Source organism: Daphnia pulicaria, chromosome 1 (genome assembly GCF_021234035.1).
Source record: "Daphnia pulicaria isolate SC F1-1A chromosome 1, SC_F0-13Bv2, whole genome shotgun sequence".
In the NCBI taxonomy this organism is placed as follows: Eukaryota; Metazoa; Arthropoda; class Branchiopoda; order Diplostraca; family Daphniidae; genus Daphnia; species Daphnia pulicaria.
Window position 1 is genome coordinate 27,480,075 of NC_060913.1, and position 26,879 is coordinate 27,506,953.

At 38.7% G+C, this 26,879-nt stretch overlaps 4 protein-coding genes across 5 annotated transcripts; 2 read left to right on the top strand and 2 right to left on the bottom strand.

Moving 5' to 3' along the window:
* The first annotated feature begins 12,021 nt into the window (after positions 1-12,021).
* LOC124312545 (programmed cell death protein 6-like) lies at positions 12,022-13,287 on the top strand. The gene is made up of 5 exons (XM_046777059.1): positions 12,022-12,339; positions 12,412-12,518; positions 12,609-12,761; positions 12,828-12,943; positions 13,022-13,287. Exons 1-5 carry the CDS (start codon positions 12,260-12,262, stop codon positions 13,121-13,123), a joined length of 558 nt encoding a protein of 185 aa, XP_046633015.1. The 5' UTR covers positions 12,022-12,259; the 3' UTR covers positions 13,124-13,287.
* Positions 13,288-14,414: 1,127 nt separating this feature from the next.
* Positions 14,415-16,639, bottom strand: LOC124312531 (PHAF1 protein CG7083-like). Its single transcript, XM_046777058.1, has 11 exons — positions 16,475-16,639; positions 16,241-16,323; positions 16,049-16,176; positions 15,604-15,980; positions 15,424-15,539; positions 15,267-15,362; positions 15,117-15,199; positions 14,942-15,035; positions 14,729-14,875; positions 14,590-14,660; positions 14,415-14,513 (listed from the first exon to the last, which is right to left on the bottom strand). The coding sequence occupies exons 1-11, from the start codon at positions 16,536-16,538 to the stop codon at positions 14,489-14,491; spliced, it is 1,284 nt and encodes a 427-aa protein (XP_046633014.1). The 5' UTR covers positions 16,539-16,639; the 3' UTR covers positions 14,415-14,488.
* Positions 16,640-16,736: 97 nt separating this feature from the next.
* On the top strand, positions 16,737-23,359 carry LOC124312517 (phosphoenolpyruvate carboxykinase, cytosolic [GTP]-like). Of its 2 annotated transcripts, none has more exons than XM_046777054.1 (13): positions 16,737-16,974; positions 20,023-20,131; positions 20,219-20,364; positions 20,488-20,672; positions 20,779-21,034; positions 21,098-21,233; positions 21,308-21,413; positions 21,548-21,681; positions 21,752-21,798; positions 21,887-22,015; positions 22,078-22,276; positions 22,358-22,507; positions 22,607-23,359. In XM_046777054.1, the coding sequence occupies exons 1-13, from the start codon at positions 16,943-16,945 to the stop codon at positions 22,910-22,912; spliced, it is 1,935 nt and encodes a 644-aa protein (XP_046633010.1). In that variant the 5' UTR covers positions 16,737-16,942; the 3' UTR covers positions 22,913-23,359. The 2 variants fall into 2 exon arrangements, with proteins under 2 accessions (XP_046633010.1, XP_046633013.1); XM_046777057.1 differs by lacking the exon at positions 16,737-16,974 and adding an exon at positions 19,755-19,900.
* Positions 23,360-24,541: 1,182 nt separating this feature from the next.
* Positions 24,542-26,131, bottom strand: LOC124321064 (CUB and sushi domain-containing protein 1-like). The gene is made up of 6 exons (XM_046783973.1): positions 25,831-26,131; positions 25,595-25,764; positions 25,324-25,525; positions 25,158-25,243; positions 24,971-25,085; positions 24,542-24,908 (listed from the first exon to the last, which is right to left on the bottom strand). The coding sequence occupies exons 1-6, from the start codon at positions 25,967-25,969 to the stop codon at positions 24,676-24,678; spliced, it is 945 nt and encodes a 314-aa protein (XP_046639929.1). The 5' UTR covers positions 25,970-26,131; the 3' UTR covers positions 24,542-24,675.
* Between the last annotated feature and the right edge of the window lie 748 nt (positions 26,132-26,879).

Here is a 26,879-nt window from a genome sequence, read left to right on the forward strand (position 1 = left end):
GATCCCTTTTTAGCAATTTTGACACATTATTTATTCCCTCTTGGCTTACAGGACCTGGGGGTGTTATTAGGCCGGATTTTCTTAGGTTTTTCGGACAATTTGCTGGTTTCGTGAAAATTTGTTCTTTGATCTTGTCCGTGGTAAATGAAGTCAAACTTCATGAGATGGACAAGTGGACATGAAAATAATCCTGATCCGTTCAGCGGATCGTGTACACTGTTGATTAAACAGTTTTTTTCGTTTTTGTGGTTCGGATTGAGAGACTCAAAACTTTTTTTCGCCGATTCCTTGAAAATCCTTGATTGGCCTTGACCACCTCGTTCTGCACCCCTGCTCCTGTTTTGAGTTAAAAAAAGAGACTTTTAAACATACTTGGGAGGTTGGGCTGGGAGCTAGACTGTAAAAGTCTCATTCCGTTTTTTATTCTTTTATAGTATTGCTTAGAGGGATCGGTAAAGCGATTCTTCGAGAAATTGACAATTTATAATAAAAACAACTCCATTCCACTCTTACAATTATTTCAAAGATCCGTGGATGGGAAATTTTGCTCAAAACAACCTGTAAGATCAATAAATTGGTGGTTGCAGGGGGCCTTATAAACCGAGTGAAGGTTGATTCGGTCGCCCAGTCACCTGCCGCTAAAATCCAATCAATTGGAACACCTTGCGCTACTGCTCGAGATGCAGCCACACTCCTAATTGAGTTGGCTGTAAATAACAAATCTTTTCCGGCTTCTAACAACACTGACTTTTTTCAGCGACGTGTTTGAAGTGAGAAACGACACCCAAAAGGAGAAAATGGCCGTTTTCCTCGTTCCTTTTTACATCTGTTGTGTAGATGTAACTGCCCAAGCATTGAACTGGATATAGGAGCGGGTCGCTCAGCTTGTCGACCAAAATTGTACGCAAAGCACCACTGTGTTGTGCCTTCCTCGGTCGTCCAAGGGAAAGACAAACGCCGGAGTTTGAAAACCTCAATGATTGTCGAAGAATGGAGTTCAGCTCCGAGACTCTGAGAAATGATACGAGCGCTAACAGCGTCACTAGCTTTTTTACAATTGAGTCAAATTTAATTGTTCGTTTGGACCCCAAGAAGCCAACAGCGACACCACCGCTTTCACATCTAGAATATTTCGGACGGGGTGGTATCGATTAAAAACCCCTTTCAACAATTGTCTCACAGATGGCAGCAGGCAGTTGTCTCATCGGAATGGATCCCGATCGCTCCAGCGTTGAAGTCAGCATCGTGGATGTTGATGAGGCTATAGGATAAGTTTGCTGCTTGGAGGCCCGCCAAATAATCAGCACGGAGTTTAAAGAAGTCAACACAGGATCCAGATCCCGTCCACGGCACCAACTGACACAACCGCTCCAAGCGGATTGGTAAGCAGCTCGTGTGGAGTCTCCCGTTCCTTCCAGCGGAAGCTCAACCACTTCCTTCGAAAGGCCTTGGTCTTGAAATTGTCACCGGATAACTTCCATTCGATCAGTAGTAGAGGGAGTAGGTGTCCCACTCCTTTCGGTGACGTCAGCAACTTCTTGTTCGTCGTCAGAACTTTTGTAAAATCCACTGTCAGATCCAGCAACAACGGGCACCATGGGGCACTGGGCCACCATCAGCTCACGAGAACTACCGTCCCCGCTCACTGCGAATCTTGCCAAGGCTCCTCGGGAGAAGTCCGAAAACGAAGCCGAAGTCCTCGGGAAGGCGTAGTCTCCAATCCTTCCCATCTCACGAGGAATGCGTCCACTCCGGTTTCTCCTGGTATTGGTGCCCATGCATAAAATTTGGGAAGTTTGCAGTTCTTGGCTGGTAAAAACAGATCCATCTGGTACTACCAATGGTCAATTAGAGTTGAGAACACTGCTTGAATTAGTAACCAGTCGCTGTTGTCTGGTCTCGTTCTCGATTCTTTGTTGGCGATCACGTAGAGGCGGCCCGGGGAGGACCCTGCATTAATCCTAAGATGACCAGTCTCACACCAAGATGAAATCTGGCCGGCTAAAAGAGACAAGGATTTCGAACGGGTGCCTGCTCCTCTGTACGTAACAGACTGCAGCAGTTTACGTAACAGACTGCAGCACTATTATACATCTGTAAAGATATGAATATGTTGGACGCTAACGCCGTAAATGATTGGAGCGCAAAAAGCTCGGCCAGCAACTCCAGTTCATTTATATGTCTCGGCGCGTCCTTGGCTGACCACGGCCCTCGAGCTGTGATTCCGTTACATACTGCTCCCCAACCGGAGAGAAAAGCGTCTGAAAAAATTGTCATATCCGGTTCCCCCTGAAAAATAACTGAATTCATGTAAAAAAACTGATGAATCCATGCTTTTGATCCGCCAACTAAGGTCTGATTTAGCTTCTTCTAATAAGACTAAATATTTTTCAAAATTCTGCCTGCATCCAAATTAGGTTCGTCTGGAATTTTCTGGAGTGGGCCTGAGTGAACAGCACAGACGGGATGGCCCAAGAGAAATTGCCCATCACCTTCGTTAGTTCCCTTAATTTAATTATATTGATTTTAGGGCCTGAACGCACAGCTTGTGCGTCTTTTCTCTTTTTTTCGACGGCAGGATAAAAACCATGGACAGGGAGATTAAATTTATTCAAAAAATTCCAGTGATTGGGCGGGTTAGGGAACGATTTTCCCAGTTAATGAGAAATCCCAGATTTTTAGAAGATCTGACGCTATCTTGACATCCGCCATCAGCCCCTTCCTTATTTTTTCATTCAGGGAAATAGTATCATCCAGATACCTCCTCTAGAGCGCAAGGACGCCATAATCACTTTTAATTTTTTTTTAAATACGCGTGGAGCTGGAGCTAATCCAATGGGAAAACACCAAAATTAATAAGCTATCCACTTCCAACGAAATTTAAAAAAGGGTGGTGGGCGTTGCATACCGGACTGTGAGATATGCGTCCCAAAAATCCAGTTTGGTCATCTATTCCCCTTTTTTCAACAAGTCTTTTACCCCATTGAGACCTTCCATTTCAAAGTAGGTGTAGCGAATATGAAGAATTTTAAAGCTAATTATTGGCCTATTACACCCCGTCTCTTTGGAATGGTAAAAATTCTATGGAAGAAAGCCTCTGTCTGGGGCTGTCGTGATTGCCTTTTTCCTAAGTAGATTCGCCACTTTCTTGTCGCAAACTGCTTCCATTTGTGGGCTCATTGAGCACTCTCCTGGATCCGTGAATTGAAAGGGATTTAAAATAAAATCGATGTGAAACCCGGTGTCTACGATTTGCAAGACCTAGGGGTCATTGGTAACCGACCGCCATTTCTAGAAAATAATCGAAGTCTATCGCCTACTGATTGGCCGTCTGCGTTAGATGTCAGAAATTGGGTAGAAGAATCGTGAATGACCGGTGCGGAAGTGGATGGAGATCGCCCCGCAATTGCACATGGCATAACATGGTCCACAGAGAAAAACGATGGAGAAGGGACTACCACATACCGTGTTTGATACGCGTGTTTTTACTTCGGCTCAACTTGACGTGATGTTCTCAGGTGCTGCTCTTCGGACTTGTCGGATTTTTTCTGTAGCGTCTTTTGGCTCGAACCTCCGCTCCTATCAAATGAAGCTACTTTTTGTAGCTTTGCGTCCTTGTCTACTGCCTGCAACATGGCAGACCTAAAAGTCGGACCAAAAAGAAGGCTGACCTCCGTCGGCGAAAACTTTGAAGGATCTTTTGGCAAATTCTTGAATCTTGGGTATACACTATTCATAACGTTCGCTCTTCTGTTGATGTTTTTTTAGATAAAGAAATGGGCTTCTGTCCATAGCTGGATTGCATTCTCCAGCATCCTGCCTTCTTCTGTAGAGGGGTCAATATGGCTCCAGAATGAAAGCAAAGTCCAACGCTGCGGATAATCTGGCGCTCTACCACACCGTCCATCTTCAGACAAGCTAGATGAAATGTTTCTTCCTCGAAAATTGGCTTGAAGGTTTCCCTCAATTCGCTTGTGTGAGCTGCCTGTTGGCTCACCGACATCCAGGATGCTAGCTGAAATGAAGCTTCCTTCGGGAAAACATATGGTGCCTCCGGAAGAGGAGGTGTAGATTGCTGAGATCGTGACGAGAACCTGGTTTGACTAGATCTTGATCTGCTCCTGCTGTCTTGGCGTGATCTGCTACGCCGATATTTTGAGCTTAACTTATAGCGCTACCTTTTTTCTCCACTTCTGTCCCTCCTGTGACGATAGCGATCTCGTGAACGTGAGTGGGACCGAGATCTAGAGCTCTATGGACTATAGCTGGTTGTCTAAGGGGAGAGCGAGAACTTGGGCGTGCCGGTCTACTTCCGAGATCTTGGTTAACTCTAGAATCAATGGAGTTAGAGCCGTCGCTAAATGGCGATGCGGGAGTACCCATGGCCGTACTCAGACAAAGCTAAAAATGATCTGAGGATGTTAGGCGCCCAAGGCGTGAAAAAGACTTGGAAAGGCTAAATAAATAATGTGTCAACAACGTAAAAGTGGTAAAAATGGAGTTATCTTTATGATAATTACGAATTGGAAATGTTTATTAATAAAAGTCTCATAGGTGAGTGCGCCAGTACTATTGATTATGGGTGTGCTTGCAGTCAAACTATGTTCAAATGTGTTTAGGCGATAAAACTGTATCACGGTATGACACAAAAATATCGATAACTGCCATATTATTTTTAATATTCTATACACCGAAGACCCAAACGAAGATCTCTTGATAACATAAAATCGCCTTAAAAATTCGCCAAATATTGATTTTCTAATTATATGTACTGATTCACACAATCTCATTCGTAACTGTGTTGGGCCAGCAAACATGCGGTAGGGACCAAACTCGCACATTCATAGCGTAAACCAGACTGCCGTAAAGGACGAAAAATATTTTGAACAAAGGGGAAAGGAGTGCGACGATCTTTGGTCAGAAGTGATAGTACGCATTACGCGTACAGAAAAAGTCTTCTCAGGTTGTTATGTCTCTTCATGGTTAAAAAAAAGCTTATTATCAATGATATTTTAAAATAGTGAAATAAGAAGAATTTCAGCAGATGGAGGACTCAAAAACAAGATTCCTGTGAAACACTAATGAATGTTTGGTGTAGGGAAACAAGAATCTTGCGAAAAATGGATTCTTATACGTATGCTACCTTGGACAACCAAGTCGTTACAATGAAAGTTAAATTGTAATGGTTTATCGCCTAACAGGATCTTCCCCTTTGTTTGATGGACAGTCCCTCAGCTGTTCTACGTTCCTGTTTCCCACGTTATCCTATTCTGAAACAACTCTCAATGGGGAAACAGACGAATTCCAACATAGTTGGGTTCGGTAGGTGTGTTATTGTATGTTAGGAAAACTTGATTATCCTTCACTGTTTTTTTTTCAAACTAGGATTGGGTACACACTTCAAATACAGCAACCCATCTGTCAGTTACTGAACGCACCGCTGTGATTACCAAATAAATGATTGCTGCTTTCCAAGGTGTAAAGGCAAGTGTCCTAATCAATTCTTATATCAAAGTAGAAAAATAATAGATTGATACTTTTTGTTGTCAAGTCAAATTCAAATATTTTAAACTGTTTTTTATATTTTATAGTATATTAATTTTTTGAAAACTAAACAGTGATGAAACAACATCAAAGGTTTGACATGGAAGTTTATTTAGTGGATCAGGTAGAGTCCATGCGACGAATTCTTCTGAATTTGTAGTGGTTTCATGTCTATAGCTTCTTGCTCCACTTCTCAATGTCAAATCCAAGAAACTACAGAAATTTGATAGCTGGAATAACGGTTTTTGCCCAGCTGGCGTCAACACTTCAGTAACGTTTGGCTTCTAGTACGGCAATTTTCTTCAGCACTCTTCTAATTCCATCGATTGGATTTTTGCCATGTCCACTTGATCCGAGATTATTTTGATTTTATAAGGTATTCATGATTTTATTTTGAAATACTATTATTTTGTCTGATGCCTTAAATTTAACGTATTTTCGTGATGCCTTAATAGGCATTTTGACCATACCCCTCCCCTAACCTATCTCTATTTTTTTCCAACTTTTGCACACAAGAGCTATTTTTCCTTGTCTTAATTTATAGCCTGGCTAATAACAAAAGAAGAAGATTTTATCGGTGTTGAAACTGAGAACATTTCGTACAAACAATGTATATACACACTGGTGGAAACAAATTGGAAACCATCATAGCAGCCATTGACGACTTTTTATAGAATCATCGTTTGATCATCATTTGATCGCTCGAAACCAAAGCGTTTTCTTCTTCCAGACCAAGGACAAAAATGATCATGAATCTTGTGTTTCTAGTCAGCTATTTTTCTGAAAATTACTTCTTCATTATACAAGATTCATTGCAAGGTTATTACTGGGCAAATGATCAAACAACGATCCTTCCATTTATAGCCAAAATTGAACGTCCTGACGGGAGTATCTTACACTTAAGCATAGCAGTAGAAAGTTACAATTTCACTCATGGCACCATATCTGTGCAGCACACTTACCTAAGACCAGTGTTTCAACACCTGATGATCTTAAATAATCTGTCATTAAACAGTCCAATACAAATACTTTACAGACGAGTCCAACGCACAATACAAAAACTAAAAGAAAATTTATAAATTCAGTGTTTTTACGTCACATCACACGGAGTGAAGGCAAATGCGGCAGTTATAAATGGATGCAAAGTGCTATAGCGGTTGCCGACACAAGTTTCATTGCTAAGCGCCTATTAACTATTTTACTAATAATTAGCTTCATCCGGCAATGATGAAAATTTTGCGAAATTTTATATTTTGTCAAAGCCATGTATAATGTTTTTTATTGTTTCTAAATTATTACGTAGCCTGAATTGACCCAAATAATAATAATATTGAGACCCTGATTGTTAGTCTCGATGAAGAAACGAGATAATTTAATGTTTTTTATTTCCCCCTGATGGATATCTGGGTTTGATTCGAGGGTACAAACCAAATGCCAAGAAAAATACACAGTAAAAAAGGTGCAAATCTATTTTTTGCAACAAAAAGCGAAAAATTCACTTGTCATGGAATGACCCATACAAAAATTCTACCTTTCTGTTATTGTACAAAGGAGCCTATGGAGCTTTCCTCACAAATCAACATTCAACGGTAGTTTGCATTCTATATAATTCTCCGTCGTGCAAACTGTTATAGTTTAATCCCATTCTTTTCCCTCGTATAATTTTTTTTGACAAAATTAATCTTAGATTTTTGTATCAAAGTTTATCAAGATTTTATTTTTCAAAGGGCTTATAACTTTTGGAAACATTTAATTTATTATAAGTTCCATATTTGAAGATATTCATTGTTTGCTAATATGAGTTCGTGGGGAGGAGTGGCCACCCAGATAGTTCACTGCAGTCCCATAGACGTCCAAAATACGTCACTTTGAGACGTCTGAGATGTACTTGGCACATAGCAGATTCCCAAGTTTACATTCCAAGGACGTCTTTTACGTATGGCCAATGTCCGCTTCGACGAGATCTCATAGCGATCCTTATCCCGTCCCATTGGATGGACTTTAGACGTACTTGGTACGGAAAAAGGATCTCAAGATGTCATGAATAATAAATCTTTTTCTTGACTCTGAATTTCGTTTCTTTTTTCTTTCCTCTTCTTTTTCTTATGAGTGTTTGCTGTGCCGACAATTTTTCACGAACGCTGATCCGGATATCCGGTTCGGACGACAAGTTTATTTGTCTAACACTACATAAATCTACAGCGTACTAACAGCATTGTTGTAGAAATATGCAACCTGGACCGGGGATCGAACCCGGATCGTCGTGGTGAGAAGCCAGTACTATACAGATGGGCCACATATTCATGTTTACATATTCGAAGATAAAGGTAATAATAAGATTTTAGAATCAAACTTTGCCGCGAAATGACAAAGACAGTTTCTCCGAAACTTTCTAAGTGTCGAGAAGGAGCCAAAAAATAAAAACGGGACGCATCAGAGACTTCTACGAGAGGGAGTAAAAAATGACGTATCCGACAAGATGAAAAATGAGTAACGTATTCAAATAAGGGCTCGCAATGGGACATCTTAGAGATTCCCCTGTGCCCACCGCACCAGCCGCACGGCTTTGGTCCCGCCTTGGGACAAAAATTCCTATCTGGGCACGAAGGCTCCATATTCCAAGCCAATGTCCATTTGTATTCTAATTGGTAACAATAACTGAAGAAAGAGAGCAGAAAGATACTAATTTAAATTCATCTTATAAAATGTTTTTCTTCTTCTTGGTATATGCTAGAGGCAATTAGCTATTGTTCATATTCGGGAAGTAAAATAAACAAAGTAAAATAAATCACCTAAGAAATTTGGTAGTAAAAATGGTTGTAAATGAAATTTGATACTTTTATTTTAGAATTACTTAACTTCGTGTCGTTCATAGGGGTTTCTAATTCCGTCAATGACAAAAGTCATTTTCATTCCTGATTTTTTTAACTGACATAGGGGATTAGAAATATACGAGCGTAGTTGTTCATTTAAGATCTGATTCAGTAGGATTTTTTTTAACGCAACAGATCATTATGAGCTCTTTTTCCTTTCTATTTTCACTCTCTGATCAGATAGCATCTCCTGAAAATTTTTTATAAAAATAAATAATACTATAACAACCTATAAAGCAACTAAAAAGCTACACATAAAAATAAAATAAGGTGGTACAACTTGTAAAAATTTGGAAACGATAGTGTTTTCCAAGGCCAACACTAAAGTTCAATTGTGGAAGCCAAAATGTTGTCCATGACAAAGGAAAAGTTGACTTTTTTTTAAATAACCAGACCTTATTTATTATGATTTGATTAGAAGGAACTATATTCCACGCAAATCTCTTCTTTTTATTTAGGGATCCCTTCCACGAGTATTCCAACGCATTAGACCATCCCGTGCAAAGCTCACTTTTCTAATGTGCTAGAAGCAGCTAGAACGTGTTAACCGACCAACATCACCAACTTTTGTAACGGAGCATTGTTGCAGGATTCATTCCACAGCACACGATGTTGCTGTCGATGGTTCTGAGGTAGCCGCTTAGTTCGTCGTAGTCGCTGTAATGGTCAATAAAACTGGATGTCTATAAGCATCCAACGAAGTCGTACATGCAGCTGCTTTTCCGTTTTGATTCCAACTCCAAGAATCTGCTCCAAGAACCTTCGTCTTATAGTACTATAGACCTTTTTCCATTTGGTTCGGGTTACAGCCTGACAGGTTACAGTACATGGCCTTACGTGGGGTATTGACCGGATCAAGCAAAGTCTGCAGCAAGTTTCGGCTATCCCCCGCCATGGTGCGCACTAGTCGACTAGCCGCACGACTTTTCGCTCTACTTACCCGAACCAAATGGAAAAAGGTCTATAGCAAGTTAGAACTCTTCTAAACATTACACCAACCAATCTATATATCACTTATATTGTTATATTCTATGTATACCTTGAGAAAACGGGTTTGACTTCGCGTACATCTTATCATGTCAGGAGAGCTTACAGAAAAATCTTATAATATTATTAGTAGTGTTTGTGTGTGTAGCGAAACTTTTTATTGCAGATTCCTCCGTCACACAAAGTTTCGCTATACTCCGTAATTAACGTTGCGTTCCTTCCAGTGTAAACGCACCTTTAGAAGCTTGTTAAAAAGGCAGAGAAGCAGTAAACGAACTTCATTGTAGTTAAATTGCTCTTAATGCTAAAAATAATAATTAAAATTTCCACCACAATTGGTTTTTCCATAATATTTTAACAATAGTTTAATTCCACGTAATTTTTTCCGCGGGTCAAATCATTAACACTCACTCATTAATTGGGCAAAAGGAAAATAATTTTTCTGTTACTGGTGACGAACCGGAGGTAATATGTTATGTAGGAGGGAATGAGGGATTTTTTGGAAAACATTTAAATCTAATTTCCGAGAAAAGTTTCGAAGTAGTTGTCAACCCGCGAAACTCACGAAATTTCCCATTTCTCTGAGACGACGCCATTAAAGTTGTCTGATATTATTTCACTGTTTGGTGACGCACGTTGTTAGCACTACGCAACAACAATCCAACACTTCCCGTCGTCTGCACTTTGGACATTGATGCCAATTTCAGAATTTTAAAATTAGTTGTAGTAATAAATGATGTAAATAAACCCCCGAAGGAACGGGACTCATATTGCGTTATAAAAAAAATTATCCGTATCTTGGTGGTAGAGAAATGGCCTGGAATGGCGTATATCAATGGATCGATCCTCACATGGGTCATAACTCTTCTAGAAACCAAAAACCCTTAACATTTTGACAAAATGATTTTCATGTTTAACAAGCGATCCATGACTCAGGTAGACCGAAATCCCGGAGCAGCTTTCCAGATTTATATCCGGAAAAGGAATTTGAAATATAAAAAATATATGTTGTCATTTTTGTCTCTGCACGCCGGATTTACTTGCGTTTGCAGAAAGACGAAATTCCCACCCGTTTACGAGATATTAAGCGTTAAAGTTTGAGTTTTTTTTTTATTTATCAGAAATGGGGGGTACTTTGACATCGCTTTTCTGAAAGGTATAGGGGCTATAGCAGAAACTTATTTTATAGAAAGGTTTATTGCTATCTCAACCATTAAAATCCAAAAGGAATTTTCTTTCCGGATTTTATTGGTTGAGATATGACTAATTTCCTGAGAGGCTCATTTTTCCCTTTTCCCTCTCTGCCTGGCAGCCATATTTTGTACTCACTGCCGCGCTCCTTCCGGAAGCAAGCAGAAGGTTTTATCTGTTGGCCTTCATTTTAGACCCATAGAAGTCATATCGGCCTTCATATTTAGTGGAACTAAGCTGGTTTCCGCAAGGGGCGCAAAGGAGAGTAAAAAAAAAGTTGTATAGATGTTATTCCAAGTTAAAAGTAGTAGTCGAGTAAAAGCAGAGATAAGGAGATGGGCCACTCTGTGTAAAGTCCAGCAGTCGACTTCCCCCCCCCCCCCCTCCTCCTTCTTTTCGACTGCCCTGCTCCTTTCGGCGAGCTCCGGAAGCTTTACCTTACTTGGTGGTAGGGGCGGTCCTGAAGGGAGAGCTACTGGGAAATGCTTCCGGAGCTCGCCGAAAGGAGCAGGGCAGTCGAAAAGGAGGAGGAGGGGGGAAAAAGTCGACTACTGGACTTTACACAGAGTGGCCCATCTCCTTATCTCTGAGTAAAAGTCGTGCGCAGTTTACGCCGATGCGCACCACTGCGGCCGATAGCAGAATGAAATTTTTATTACGCTTGACACTTAACGTAGGTACAATCCTTTGTTCCAGAACTGTCTGCTTCTCGAACAAAGGATTGTACCTACGTCATCTGTCAAGCGTAATAAAAATTGTCGTTCTGCTATCGGCCGCAGTGGTGCGCACCGGCGTAAACTGCGCACGACTTTTTGGCATGTCTACTACTTTTTGGTTGGAATAACATCTATAAGGAGGATTCAAAACAAAAATTAATTATTTTTCATGCTTCTAGGCCTTCTACCCTATTGTTGATGAAACTATTACCATTATTTATAACAAAATTGTTTATAACTTGTGGTGTACTCGATTGATAGCGGATGGACTCGAACTGTAGCGTACTCGATTTTTTAGCGTACTTTTTTTTAGCATTTGATTATCGATTCGATCTCGATCACGCTCTATAAATTGAAAAATTGGTGTGATGTCATAGATAAAGACCACGGGTCTTTATAATTAGTGGTCTTTAGGTCAACCGCTTCCTCTTGATCAGAAAAAAATAAGCGATCAATCGTGATAAACTAATCGATCGCGTAAACTGGTTTTCAGTATGTTTGGCACCTAGATGGCACCGGCGTTTCTCCCTTTTTCAAATTCTTCTGAACAAATACTTAAATTTCTCGTTATATTAATTATCAGTAATAGAAACATTTAGTAAGCCAATAACTATTTTTTTTTTTTGTAAAATCTGATTTACCCACAAAAAAATTATAGAGCCAACATACGGATCGTCGATTATCGTCCAAGACTCCTGTCTTTATTTTACAGCAGTCATGGCTCATGGGTTTCGACTTTGGACTTGGATTGACTGTTGAGTGTTGAGTCATCAATGATTGAGACATCAAGTTGACTCAGTGCAACTCAGTGAATTAAGTTGACTGTTGGCCACTACAAAAAAATCCCTTTACTTATTAATAACACTCTTTGGTATCGGGCAGTTTAAAAGACGTATTGTACTTGAGTGAATTCTATTTATAAACGTTTAGTCGCGTTTAGTCTACACAATGGCTTATCAGCACTATCAAGGGCCGGGTGCGGTTCCAGCTGCTCCAAATCGTGATTTTCTTTGGCAGGTGTTTCAAAGGTTAAACAATTTTGTTGTGGGTTAAATTCAGGGAGAAAATTACAACTAAAATATATTTATTGAAATTTTTAGAGTTGACAAAGATAGAAGTGGAGCAATAACTGCCCAAGAGCTGCAATCAGCTCTATCCAATGGAACATGGGCTCCATTTAACTCGGAAACTGTTAGACTTATGATTGGTATGTGTTTGACAGCTGTATGAGAGGCATTAATGATAATTTTGTATCCCTTTGTACTAATGTTCCGTTTTGAATTGTGCACTACTACAGGTATGTTTGATCGTCAACAAAGAGGAACTATTTCCTTTGAAGATTTTGGAGCAATCTGGAAGTATGTCACTGATTGGCAAACTTGCTTTAGAAGTTTTGACAGAGATAATTCGGGGAACATTGATGGCAATGAACTAAGAACAGCACTTACAAGTAGTTTGTCATTAAAGTTGGCTGACAATTTTTAAATATACTAAGTGTTCTTTTGTGTTAATATAGGTTTCGGCTATCGTTTGCAAGACGGAACTCATCATATGTTGCTTCGAAAATTCGATCGTATGGGAAAAGGAACGATATATTTTGATGATTTCATTCAGTGTTGCATCGTTTTACATGTAAGAAAGATTTTTACATATCTATGATTTAAATGAAAGTATCATTTTTTCATATATCTATATTGTTTTCAATGACAGAACTTGACTTCAGCGTTTCGTCAATTCGATACCGATCAAGACGGTGTCATTACTATCGGATATGAACATTTTCTTCAAATGGTCCTCAACACCCGCGTATAAGTTTCAGCTAATATACCTAAGCTACTAAATTTACCACTTCCTTATTGCTGTTTGTGTATGTTTCTTTGCTCATATAGAGATTCTGTAACAGCCAATATCTTGATTTTTCCTGGCAGTTGATTGAACTCTTCTCCCTTTTGAATAAACTTGCATATGAAATGTTATTTTACTGTGATATAACTACTGTGTGAATCAGTATAACACCTTGTGTGCGATCTGATTGCTTGATAATATTGTTGCTCAAGGATCAGCATCAATCGTACACAGCAACGGAACTTTTCGTAATAGCACACAACGCACTGTAAACAAACTACAGCAATAGGGCATCTATTTCGTATCTGTCGTGTAAAGATAAAGCGATATAATCAAGATAAAATGAGTCATTTTAGAAGGTCTGTTATGCCAGCGCATTGTCGTAGAGGTAAAGTGTGCCTGCCCTATTCTATTCGACTTTTTTAACATGTTTCCAATATTTTTTCCCTGACAATCCAGAAAATAGAATACGGAAATAGAATTTAACCATGAACAAAAATTGATGTTAGTAAAAGTGAGTGATTATTTAGCTTATCATTCACTTCTGCAACTTTATATGTTCAGATTCTTTTTTGGGCGTAAACGGGAAGTTTACGAGGGTACGAGTAATTTATTGTCATTGTAGTCAGGTTTGTCCTCAAATCGACATAACCCATACTTATTAGCCTACGTCACCAAATTGTAGAAAATATTTCCGCGATGAATGTATAGGATAGTTGGCAACATTACAGAACAGTTTATTAATTATAGCATTTGTGTTAATAGTAAATATTTAGCAGTCGTATTGTTATTCAACAACTTCATTTTTATTGAGCGCACGTTATTTCGTTTATACATGTAGCCTATCTTGGACCTTTATTTTCTGTACCGTTAATTCTTTATTCATCATCGTGGTATTCTAGAATAACCAGACGCATTTAGTTTCATGATATAAGTTATTTTATTTTATTTTATTTTTTTAGATTGATGATGCGATAAATCAAACGTTCTGACTTCTGAGTTATCGTGAAAAATGGAGGCATGCAAAGACCTTTTACCCTATGTTTCGAAATTTTACAAGGGTGCTACACATATTTCAATATACACTGTTACAATTTACTCTTTTATCAGAACAATCAATTCAAACTTCTTTTTTTTTACTCCTGAACTCATAACGCACAGCCATCACAATAACTGATTGTCTTATAGGCTAGTCCAAACTCCAAACTAGCTATATGAATGTTTGAATAAGAGATTAACATTGGAAAAGTAATTGGTGCTTAATGTTTAGTGTGTTTTATTACATTATTTTGCGTTCAAACATACAATCACGAAAGAGATGCGCACTTAAGATCAATTCATGGCGTCAGTCTGTTTCCTGGGCAAATACAAAAATCCTGTTTATATTATATTGGTAATAAAATTTTCCAATTATAGGACTAATATCCTTTTACGATTGTAATTCATGCGAGATATCATCGGATGCGTAAAGCGTTACAGATGCTATAAGGTTATTTGGCATCACCTTACATTCAAAAAGAGAAATTCATTAAAAGCTTTCAGTATTTTAGGAATCTAAAAATCGTTATTCACCTCGAAAATAATATCCTCAACCCCGTAGCAGAACGTAGAACCGAAGGGGTTTGTTGTATTCGTCGATGACGATCGATGTAAAACAATCGGACGTGAACTAGGCTGCACTTTCTCGCAAACTTCATCCCAACGTGAATAAGCAGATACCTACATTCGTAAATAATTTATGACATTGGTTTCACGCAAGAACATATATGTGAATTGAAAACCAACAGTGATAAATGTCGGCGATAAATCGACCAATCTCGAATTATCGACGGAAGTGGCCTTGGTCGGCAACTGGAGCTTAAACTCACATCGGTGATACCTAATTGAGAGAGAATTTAAAAAAAAAAATAATTAAGCATTGACCAGCTCCCACGCATTCACTGCAAAATGTTTCACTTACATATTGAAATTGTAATGTCCTGGATAATTCGTATGCAGTACGAACTTCTTCAACTTGTGATATTTCCCATCGAATAAAGCATCCTTTTTTAAAACGGGAAATTTGTAATGAAACTTTTAAAAATGAAATCTAGAATAATTTTAAGTATACTAATCCAAGAGTGAAGTAGTTGTAAAAATAATCCGAAAAAGAAGCTGGAGCTCGACGATGCGCCTGTGGACTGTGAATCCTCATTTTGTCTTCGTCCTACCATCGACGATAAGAATTAAATTTATAAAGTGCATGTACATATATTTGCACATTTTACTTTATAAAACACGCGAGATGGAGCTCCCAACAGCGTAAGCACATCTTCGGCAGAAGCTCCAAAAAATAATTCCTGGACACAGGCATGTCGTCTAGGTTCCAATACTTGAGATGGACCTAAAACGCAAAATTACATTGATTTGAAAGTTAGTTTCTAAATTTATCAATGTTTGAGCCGAACCTTCACAAATAATGGAGAGCTTGATACCAGAAGTACATCCATTATGACGAATAACTTCGAGCCATTGCAGATAAGGATGAGAAAAAAAGCAGGATATCGGTAGCGAAGGTGGTTTGCTGTCAACCAAGCTGTTTCCACTGAAAATGAACATCTTTGTTGCTATAGGAGACGCGCCGTTGGTGAATTGAAGCGATCCAAGTCCTCGAACGTATCTCGGTTCGCTAGCCTGTTCAACTGGAAAGGTAAAAGATAGGCCACGGAAATTTAGAGTAAAGATTCTTTTCTCAGGATCATATATTCCAGGGTGTGTAGCTCCAAAAGAATGATCTATTTGATCTATGGTTGGGATAACATCAGTTGAATTGAAAACCAGGCCACTATATCAAAATAGGGCATGATTATTTCTCCTAATCTTGTCTAAATTTTAAAATATTTTTACTATTACCAGTATTTCAGTTTGATGAGATTCATGGCAAAAATCTCAATCACTTTTAGGCGCTGTGAAACTGAATCAAATAAAAGGCGAATTCCATCCAAAGTAAGACTTAAAATAAGGTCAGAAGCCAAAGGGTCCTATACAGCAAATAACATGTATGTTCACGAAGTTTGTGTGTGTATGCTAAAAGATTTTACTTACATTCTCATTATATATTACTTGGACTCTCTTCATAACTGCTACCTGAGACATGCAGATGCAAACTGCTTGAGAAAACTGCATTCCTATAATGAAGATTGAAAAGTACACAAACCAATATAAGTATACTGTGCGATTCCGTATGCTTGTGTACACTCAATGGCATAACGAATATTTTGCAATTCAAGAACCAAAAACGATTACTAATCTCAGAGAATTTTTTCCTCTAAACCTTACCTAATATAAACTCCCAATGTTCGCAACCCAACGATCTCTCAGGGATTACTTCTAAATCAAGCATCTTAAGATTAAGAACTTTGCAATATTGTTGAAACGTAATTTCCGTTCAGTCGTACCCAACACTGAGGACTGAAAACGCTGAAAACAATAATAATGTTTTGGTTTTTCTTTGTTGTGGAACAGCCGTCATCTAGTGGAGAAAAAGGCAACCAATGTAAATATGTCAAATTCCGTTCCCAAACAGCTGTTGAAAGCCTTGAAGGCTATACAATCGATCGACAATCCAAAATCCAATGTCCATTCTAATATTCAGACTTTCAGAGTTTAATTAAGTAGTTCGGCGGTTTTTGTGGTAGCTGTTGTCCATTAGAATCACGTTGTTGTATCTCAGTCACGTTTACTAGTAATTTGCTACTAATTTTGTAGATCATTTCTTTTGTTAATCAATACTCTTCAAAAGCTGGAATGTCGAGGTTGCTGTTAGCATTAATTAAACGGTAAGATTTCGATTCTACCTTGAATACTTCTGTGAAACCTACAAATATTATCTACTGCAATTATTCGGCATAATTTCTTTTTGAGGTTTCTGGTTGCGGAAGTTTGATATTATATTTTTGGCTTCGATTGAGCTGCTATTCTTCGTTTCGTTTTTTATGGTAGCTAGCTGTCGTTTGAATTTGTTAATTTTTTCATCGTCTTGTAATCTAGTAGCTAACTTCTATTAATATTTAATGCCAAATTATCCTGCAGTAAAGATATTTTCCCGTTCATATGTTTACTTGTTGTGCTATAATTTGCCGATCTTTCGTAAAAGAAGGGAATTTTTGTTTAACCTTAAGGAAAAAGATTTTTTCCCCGCCCACGCCCCACGGCAACTATAAATTTGTCACGTAGACCAAAAGTGGCTAAGAAACCATGCACCATTGCAACTGAAATAGACAAACTGACAGAGAAATGAATTAGATTATACTGTCCTTAAAGGGGATTTTTTTTTCATATGAATTTATTCTTTTATTTTTGTCAGAATTTTTTTGGCTTTTAAAAAAATCAAGGGGTTAGCAATTGAAATGTACAGTACTATTTCCTTATTTTAAGCCAAATTTTTTTTTTTTTTTTAAATTTTGGGGTAGGCTAGGCTTTCTTTTTTTCTTACAGGCCAAATTCAAAGGCGAGGGACTGAAGAATCCAGGAAACGGCTTTTCACACTCAACTCTTCCCCCTTTTTTCTTCCCCTTATCTTCTCCTTATCAGCTCAAGTGGAAATATTGTTTTTATTTTATTTTGAATACAATTTTAGTTGCGGAGCCCTTGAAAAAAAAAAATGAGTCTACGGGCTAGTAATGAAGGCCAATTATTCCGTTATATTGAGAAAGGCTGAATAATTTAAACCTCGGTACTTGCTCCATTTCTTGTTGGTTTCGGTCTACAGTTTGGTCGATTTGATAAGTGATACCATGCGTTATCGACTTCAGTAGCATACTGTATTACTGTAGCTATGGCTGCATATGGTGACCATTCATTACGTCACAGCTGTCTGCTGTTTTTTCCTTCCCTGATGTCCTTGGCTCACGAACAACAATCCAAGGCAAGGAATTACTGCGATCAGTGCCTTAAGCGTTCTCTTTCCCAACAGAATCCTTACAATTCTTGATTCTTCGATCAAACTTTTCTGTTCAAAAGGGCATAATTCTTGGGAAATAAGAAATGTTGTATCAAATCTGCCGTAGCCGATTCCTTTGCTGTACCAAAACATTTAGCGCTAAATTTGAACTCGAAGGACCTGTTGCTTGATTGAAAAACAAAAACCCCCCACACAACGAGAAACCTTGTAAAGATGTGCTACTCATTTTGTATCGAACGTTGCTTTTTTCGGCTCTCCCTGTTTCATTGATATTCATAGTACGTATGTTTAAAAAATGTTTACCGCGGTCACGTAGTCGCTATCGGCTCTCCTTGGTAGACCTTCATCGTTGCGAAATTTGTTTTTCTCCACTGGTTGTTTACGTCTTTGTTTTGAAGTCAACAAGAGACTGATACCGGCCATAAGTAGAATTGAGGGAAGGTCCTAGGGTTCAGCTGCTTTTGGGTGTTCGAGTTTTTTTTTTAAGTGGATGGAGGGGGGGGGGGGTCGGGTGAGCATCAGAATCGCCGCATCATTTTTCGACTTACATAACACAGCGTGATCATAGCATGTTTTGCTTTCTTCACGAGATCAAAATTGTAGATGAGAAAGCCAGCGAATCTTACGTCTAATGATTCCATAAATGAAAATTTTCCACAGCAATCTTCAAGCTTGTCCGGTTAATCCATTAAAGCGCATTTGGACTCAAATACGGGAAAACACTTTTTATAGTCGTAGGTGAAAGTCACGAAAATTGTCTCTCGTACTTAATTAAACTACATTTTTTTTTGTGTGTGTGTGTGGGGGGGGGGGGGGAGGAATTACAAGGCAAACAGGTCGAACGATTTTTTTTTGTTCCTTATTTTACCTGCAAAAACTTTAACTAGAAAACACACAAAAAAAAAAAGAACAACACATTGTAGATATGCATGACGATTGGACGGACTTCCAGGAAACCTTTAGTCTGCATATTGTCATACCACACATCACTTGCAAATTCTACTTGCATAAACTTTTGGATTTTGTTTTTCTATTTTCTAGTGATGGGACGTGACGCGATTCACGTTCACGTTCACGTGTTGTTGACGTGTTTACTTGCTTTAGACTTACTACTTGAAATCATGTTTAGACTGCTGTTTCTTGTTTTGTTCAACAATTTCGCAATCGAAGTGTTTTTCTGTGTTGTTTGTATCGGCTCTGTCTGCACGGGTCGACTACGAAATATGTGGAAGTTGAATGCTCCACTTATTGGCTTAACCTGAACCCATTTCGTATCAATGCGTCTGTATACATTTAATAGTGTGTGTCAATGACGAGAGCAATGCTGCACGATTTTTTTGGGAGAATAATACAAATTGCTAATTGAATAATGCAGGTTTAATTTACAATGAAAAATAGATTCAGTCAACGGAATAAAATGATTAGCTTACCGGAGTCTCCGGAAGAGAGTGACAAACTCATTCGCATTTTCGTACGTCATTTCATTTGTGACGGCCTAATTCAATTGGGAACGTAAACAACTATTATTTTCTGGTTGTTTGTGATCTCCCAAGGTTATCTCCGCGTGAGTTGCCGACCAATCGTAGAAAGGGGCTCGCCTCTCTCGTGCTTTCGCTGGAAAGCTGTAGGTGAGGTCTAGAGTATAAAAGCGCTCACACATAGTATGACAGAAGACACAGACTGTCTACTATCCAAAACGTTCGCAAATATTTCAGCGGTAGCAAAAAGTGCAACAACAAATAGCACTAAAAGCAGTGATTTAAAACAAAAAAAATGTCTCTTACACCAAATTATGCTCCTTGGTAAGATTGACTCCAATTTTTCCGATGGATGTCATGCTCTTGTTCTGGCCTGTTTCTTGGCTTACCTATTCAGGTCCACCCTCTCCCTAATTGGAAAATTAATTTCTTTTTTTGGTTCGCAGTTCGAATTTCGTGACGTCCCAAACCAAAGGATGTCGTCTTCCATCGGCAACGTTCAATCGTTCGCTGAGCATCCTTGAAACTGCGGAAGCGAAGTCTCTACCAAGCAAAGTAAAAATATCATTCTAAAAAATAAAATGTGTCTGATTATTAGAATAGTCCTGAATTGTTAACTTCTTTAAACACATTTATTTATAGGTTCGCAGTTTTGTGGAGGATTGCGTCAAACTCTGCCAACCCAGTCAAGTTCACATTTGCAATGGATCAGAGCAAGAAAATAGATCGCTGATCCAACAAATGCAGCAACAGGGCATGATTGAATCATTGCCAAAGATGGAAAACTGGTAAGATGGTTTTTTTGGGGGTTTTTGCGTGGTGTTTTCCAATCGGGACTGATTATTTCCTCCTTTTTATTATTTATTAATTCTTGTAAAATTTATACTTTATATCTAAATTGTGTATTTTAGTTGGTTGACTCGCACCGATCCCGCCGATGTAGCTAGAGTTGAGAGCAGAACATTTGTTGTAACTACTAAACGTAGCGATGCCATCCCGAACCGTATGGACGGCGTTGCCGGACAACTTGGAAATTGGATGTCTCCTGATGATCTTCCCAAAGCCATTCAAGAGCGTTTCCCCAACTGCATGAAAGGTTAGAAACAAGTCTGTCTACTTGCGTGGACATGTCTCTCAAGAGTCACGTCTTATTCGGTCGAATCAAAAATCAATTGTTAATTAAAATATATCGCTGAATTTAGGTCGCACAATGTACGTCGTTCCGTTCAGTATGGGTCCGGTCGGGTCACCGTTATCGAAGATTGGAATTGAATTAACAGACTCTCCTTATGTGGTTGCTTCCATGCGCGTTATGACTAGAATGGGCCAGCAAGTGCTTGAAACATTGGGAGAAGGAGATTTTGTCCGCTGTCTACACTCTGTTGGTAGCCCACTGCCAATGACTAGACCTCTGATAAACAGCTGGCCGTGCAATCCGGATCAAACCATCATTATTCAGTATATATTATCATTGAATGATTCCAGTGATGAAAGCACTATTCATAAATACCATTTTTTTAGGTGCCCCGAAACCAGTGAAATTTTATCATTCGGCAGTGGCTACGGTGGCAATTCTCTTTTAGGAAAAAAATGTTTCGCTCTTAGAATTGGTTCAGTAATAGCCAAAAGAGAAGGATGGCTTGCCGAACACATGCTTGTAAGCATTTTAATAATATTACATCGTTAAATTTTTAATATCCTATTTTACCAATTATTTGTTTAATTTCCTAGATTTTAGGAATAACAAATCCACAAGGCCAAAAGAAGTACATCGCAGCTGCGTTTCCTAGTGCCTGTGGCAAAACTAATCTCGCAATGTTAACCCCAACTTTACCAGGTTAGTTGTTTGAGTTGATTTCCTAATTAAATTTTGTGCCTGCATCCCTTTTAAAAAATCTGCGCTAAGTGATTTTGAAAAGCATAGTGTTGTTAAACTTTCTAACAACTCTTAAAAATTGATGTAATGTGTAGGCTATAAAGTTGAATGTGTTGGTGATGACATTGCATGGATGCATTTCGACAAAGAAGGACGTTTGCGAGCCATCAATCCGGAAAATGGATTTTTTGGTGTTGCGCCTGGAACCAACTATGCGACCAATCCTAATGCATGCTATAACTATTTTTTATACGTTTAGAGCACATTTAATTAAAGATAATATTATTGTGTCATTATAGGCTATGCTCACCATTCAAAAAAATACGATTTTTACGAACGTTGCAAAGTACAAAATAACTTTCTATTTATTTATTTTGTTCTTAATGTTTTGCATTGCATTGTTCATCATGTTTTGTTTTATTTTCACTTTTTAGGACGAGTGATGGAGGAGTTTTCTGGGAAGGCTTGGAGAAAGAAGTTACTGGTGTTGATATAACAAGTTGGTTGGGTGACGCTAACTGGACCAAGAGCTCGGGAAAACCGGCAGCCCATCCGAATTCCAGGTAAGTTTCCCGAACGCAAGTAAAATTATCTGGATGCAAGTTTAAGTGTTTGTTTTTTATAGATTTTGCGCACCAGCCAGTCAGTGCCCAATCATTGACCCTCTGTGGGAAAGCCCCGAAGGAGTACCAATAGATGCAATTTTGTTCGGAGGTCGCCGCCCGAGAGGTGTACCGTTGGTTTACGAAGCTCTAAATTGGAAACACGGAGTTTTCGTTGGCGCCTCTGTCAGTTCGGAAGCCACCGCTGCAGCTGAACACAAAGTCCGTTTCAATTTTTGTCCTTCATACTTATCCTTAAATAGAAATATTTCTTTAACTGTTAAAAATTGCTGAAAATTACAGGGACGATCAATTATGCATGATCCTTTCGCTATGCGTCCATTTTTCGGGTATAACGCTGGTAATTACTTGGGTCATTGGCTGAGTATGGAAAAGCCTGGTCGAAAACTTCCCAAAATCTTCCACGTTAATTGGTTCCGACGAAGCACCGATGTAAGTCTCAATATTCTTGTACTTTCTGCGTGCGTTTACGTGTTACCTCCTGTTTTATTTTTACATTTTTCTCCGCTAAAATCACGCTTTTTCAAATAGGGTTCTTTCTTGTGGCCTGGATTCGGTGAAAATTCCAGAGTGCTTGATTGGGTTCTGAAGCGGTGTGATGGAGCCGATGTCGCTGAATCCAGCCCAATTGGGTTAATTCCCAAACAAGGTTCAATTGATACGAATGGATTAAAGGAACAAGTCAATTGGGAAGAGTTGTTCTCCTTGCCAAAGAACTTTTGGCAAGACGAAGTGCTCGACTTAGAGAAATATTTTAGCGAACAATTTGGCAATGACTTGCCGAACGCTATTGCTGAAGAGTTGCACAAGTTGAAACAGAGAGTAAATCAAATGTAGGAGTTCTTTATTCTCTTACTTCTTTTAATTACGAACATTCCACTTTCATAATATGGTACTTGAAGCCAGAGATAAACACAAATATTTTACATTTCGATTTGATCTAAATCCCCCCCCCCCCCCCCCACAAAAACTCCAACGTCATGACGGCACACATATATTCCTCGGAAAATTTGCAGCTTGAAAAATTTCTTTTTATACTAGACTCTTAGTTAGTCTATATCTGTTTCTGAATGTTATCGCGTGGGACCTTATTTTTCCATGTATAATTCGTACACCTTCATTTTGTACGCGATCCAATAATTGAAGTTGTGTTCAACGAATTATTTGTCAGTACTACCCGCCAGATTGGTAAACGCTCCATTTGTCTCGAATTTTTCTCCTCTTCAAAATGTTGCATCGTTTTCCATGGAATCCTGACAAAATATACTTCTTTATATTGATAAATATCGAATTATCGATGTTGAATTTTTTTACGTTTGTGTGAATTCCAGGTGAAAACGACCGATACGTGTGGCGACCATTTCGCGGATTGACGCCAATAGGCTCATCCAAATCGTTATGGAATAAAATGCTCTTTATAGAGCAGTCCATGTTTCATCTCATTTGTGTAAAAAATGGCCCAATCCGCGTACAGCGTTTTAAAGATGCTGTACGCTGATTGGCCATTTTGGACACAAATGAAATGGCAACGCAGGATGTTAGACTGCTACATAGGGATTTAAAAAAAAGTTAAGCGTACTGGGAAACGGACACTGGCTACTTCCGCGACACTGGCTGCCCCGACACCGGCTACTAGCTACCTATAGGGCTATAACGGTACGGTAACCCCGGCGGTAATCCCGGGCTGTAACCCGGGATATGAAATCCCGGGCCACTGCCCGGGTTGAAAAAAATTAGAACCCACTGAGGTATTATTTTTACGGGACGGGCACCGGGACATTTCATCGGGTCCGCTAGTGACGTGCGTCTAGCCGATATTTACCCGGGCCATAACCCGTGTCAGTTTATTTGGTATTTCCCGTGAGGCGATCCGGGACGAGCCATTTTTTGCTTTTCGCCCAACCCAATCAAATTCATGATTTAAAAAAAAAAATAACATCCCATGTTTGGGGTGTTTCATTTCCGCAATATTAAAATAAAATGAACACGGCGTATAGATAGATATTTATAGGTTCGTTTATGTCCCAATTTAGTACTTTGATTTATCTATTTAAAACAAATCTAAGGGTATACTCGTACGCCGTACCTCCAAAATAATTTTTTTGTACCATTTATATATTAATGTATTTATTTATATTTCACGAAGCATGATTCCGACTACGGCGTTAAGACAGGGAAAAAGTAATTATAAGACGAGCTTATGTTCAAAATTTTAGCAAAATTAGAGTTGATTAAAGGGTGCTGTGAACGCCGTGTGAACGAAAAAACCTAACTCGCTTACAGTATACGCAAAACCCCCCCAAAAATAATAATGTTAATTCATTTTTCTAGCTGATTACCACGAAGATATTAACTTTTCACACTATAAAATATATGCGTCGAAGATTGTTTGAACAATTGCTGCTACTCCCGATTGTAAAACTCTGATGCCAATGACGGGGAAAAATTCGCATAAACCATTGGAAAAACTTATTAACATTTGATCAATTTATTTCCAAATACTCAATTGTATCCAACATTTTTTAAGCTATTTTTAAATAGCTTATGAAATTATGTTTCCAATTGCTTTAATATTATTCGTTTGTAAAGGATGTGAAAATTCAAAATGATTCGCAGATCAATCTGAACATGGAAGTGCAGGTATAGTCAAGCCAATATCCACTATTAAAGTTACTAACACCGAAATTAACATAGGCGCAATATCCTGCAGGTGGATTGCCATCGGGTTGTCCTGTTTGCCAATTTGTGTAAGTAAACGACTGACCAGTAGCGGCCCATTTCCACCCATTGTTATAACTCCCCGATGTCCAATAAGGATAGTTAATATTCAAATCTAATAGAAAATGTTGCATAATTCAATATTTTAATGAATAAAACGAGGTCAATAATGCACACCTGGCGTAGCTCGAAAATGATTGTAGATTATCTCATCTTCTTCTTTAGTTTCAAGACTAATCAAGGTCATGTTTCCTCCCCTGCAAATTCCATCCGCCTGAGCCCAGGTGAAATCCTAATCGGAAGGATGCAAGTTTATCTAAAAGTTTTTTAGAAGCGGTTTTGATGTGAAGCAAAATGTGTATACTTGATAGCGGTTAGAGAAACAGTAACATTTGCCATTCAAGTTCCAGCAAGGAATAGTTGTGTCACCTTGGAAATATGGCGGGCAATCTTCATTAGATGAAAAAATTGAAAATAATGAATCATCTGCTTCATTAAAAACAAAAACAAAATAAAACATTTAACAATACTCTGAACCGGAGCTGTAGTTGTAGTCGTTGTAATGGGGGTAGAGTAATAATTGGCTTGCCAGCCGTTGTAACTGGTCGAATAATCGGAGATGTGAACCACAAGGCAACTAGAACCTGATGAAACAACATCTGGATAAGCGGAATATGGGCCCCCACTGAGACGAAGCAAAACGGGCGAGGCGGTTGTTGGTCCATCATAAACCTTTTTCAACATGTTCATTTTCAGTATTCACCGCGATCTCCCTTCAACGTTATATGTACAAGATCTTACCGTGACATAATCGAAATTAGATTCTGTATTGAAATAAGCAAATTGCAACACTACGCGATCGTTGAACCCCACTTGGATTGTGTACTGGCAGTTCTCGTTAAAGCCGTATGGGTTTGGATAGTTTGGAGACGAGAAGCTTCCAGTTGCGGTATTGTAACTACCACCACACGCTATATATGATAGAATTTGATTAAGTTAATGGTAAGGAAAAAATTACACTGTTGGTATAGGCCTACCTCGGGCAGACGGCGCTTCCCTGTCGAAAAAAACTTGTTTATTGTTGATGTCATCTTCCGTCAACACTTTGGGTAATTTGCCTGCCAATATTGTCAAAAAGCAAAAGTTAAACGTCAAAATAATGACAACAGCTTTCATTCTTAATGAAAATTGAAAATTTAAGATTCCAAGAATGACGATGGTAGTGGAATCACTGGTGGATTCACTTAAAAGAGCACCAATTTTATATAAAAATTTTACAATGTAGGCTTCAATAAAATTGCAGATATAATTGGTACGTCAGGTTTCCATGGGACTGAAGGACGTTATCTGATTCTATACATAAAGGTCATCAATGACGCTATGTGTAAATCCTGTCGTAAGGAAAGTGAACACGCAATTACGCAAACAGCATGTAAACGCTTCCAAATGTTGATAACGGTAGACTGACATGATATGAAATTAAGAGTTTGACATGCAGTCACGGCATTAGCAAACAAAGTCTCGGATGAAGGAGGATATCGAGATAAACAGATCCACATTCACTGCGTGGCTTCACGAAACCCCCGTATTAAGTCAATGTTTACTACATCTAACAAAACTTGAAATCAAATAATCAGACAGAAAAAATGTTGGTTGTCGTTTAAATCGGCGACGTATGTTGTTGAGCAAGACTGCAAGAGCAACATTCTAAAATCGTGAAATAAGAACTTGAGTAAAATCAACCAATATGGCAGCCCAGGGGAAGATCCCTGACAATGGTCCATTTTATTTATTTTTTAAATGAACCTAAGCGGGAGAAATTTATATGTACAGTACCTAGCTAAAGTTTGGGAACGCGCGAGAGAACCTTACGGAGAAAGGAGTTTTTTCTCGGCGTTCACAAAAATCCAATTTTCGTCATAGCGCGACAAATTTTTTTTGGCCGTAGCCATTATGGGTAGCATTAAGCTAAAAAAAAATTTATTTTTCCGATCAAGGGAAGGGTAGGTTTAAAATGGATCCATAAGTTTGGGTTGATCACTCTATAGAGCTCCATGCAAATTAGGGTACTTTAAAAGTTTAAAGG

Coding starts and splice junctions, on each gene's coding strand:
- LOC124312545 (XM_046777059.1), top strand. CDS start 12,260: ATGGCTTATCAGCACTATCAAGGGCCGGGTGCGGTTCCAGCTGCTCCA. Junction 12,519..12,608: donor AACTGTTAGACTTATGATTG/GTATGTGTTTGA, acceptor GCACTACTACAG/GTATGTTTGATCGTCAACAA. Junction 12,944..13,021: donor AGTGTTGCATCGTTTTACAT/GTAAGAAAGATT, acceptor TTTCAATGACAG/AACTTGACTTCAGCGTTTCG.
- LOC124312531 (XM_046777058.1), bottom strand. CDS start 16,538: ATGCTTGATTTAGAAGTAATCCCTGAGAGATCGTTGGGTTGCGAACAT. Junction 15,363..15,423: donor CATCTCGCGTGTTTTATAAA/GTAAAATGTGCA, acceptor CGTCGATGGTAG/GACGAAGACAAAATGAGGAT. Junction 14,876..14,941: donor TATCGCCGACATTTATCACT/GTTGGTTTTCAA, acceptor TTACGAATGTAG/GTATCTGCTTATTCACGTTG.
- LOC124312517 (XM_046777054.1), top strand. CDS start 16,943: ATGTCGAGGTTGCTGTTAGCATTAATTAAACG. Junction 20,132..20,218: donor CGAAGTCTCTACCAAGCAAA/GTAAAAATATCA, acceptor ATTTATTTATAG/GTTCGCAGTTTTGTGGAGGA. Junction 20,365..20,487: donor TTGCCAAAGATGGAAAACTG/GTAAGATGGTTT, acceptor TGTGTATTTTAG/TTGGTTGACTCGCACCGATC.
- LOC124321064 (XM_046783973.1), bottom strand. CDS start 25,969: ATGAAAGCTGTTGTCATTATTTTGACGTTTAACTTTTGCTTTTTGACA. Junction 25,086..25,157: donor GTTTCTCTAACCGCTATCAA/GTATACACATTT, acceptor CCTTCCGATTAG/GATTTCACCTGGGCTCAGGC. Junction 24,909..24,970: donor TCATTTTCGAGCTACGCCAG/GTGTGCATTATT, acceptor ATTTTCTATTAG/ATTTGAATATTAACTATCCT.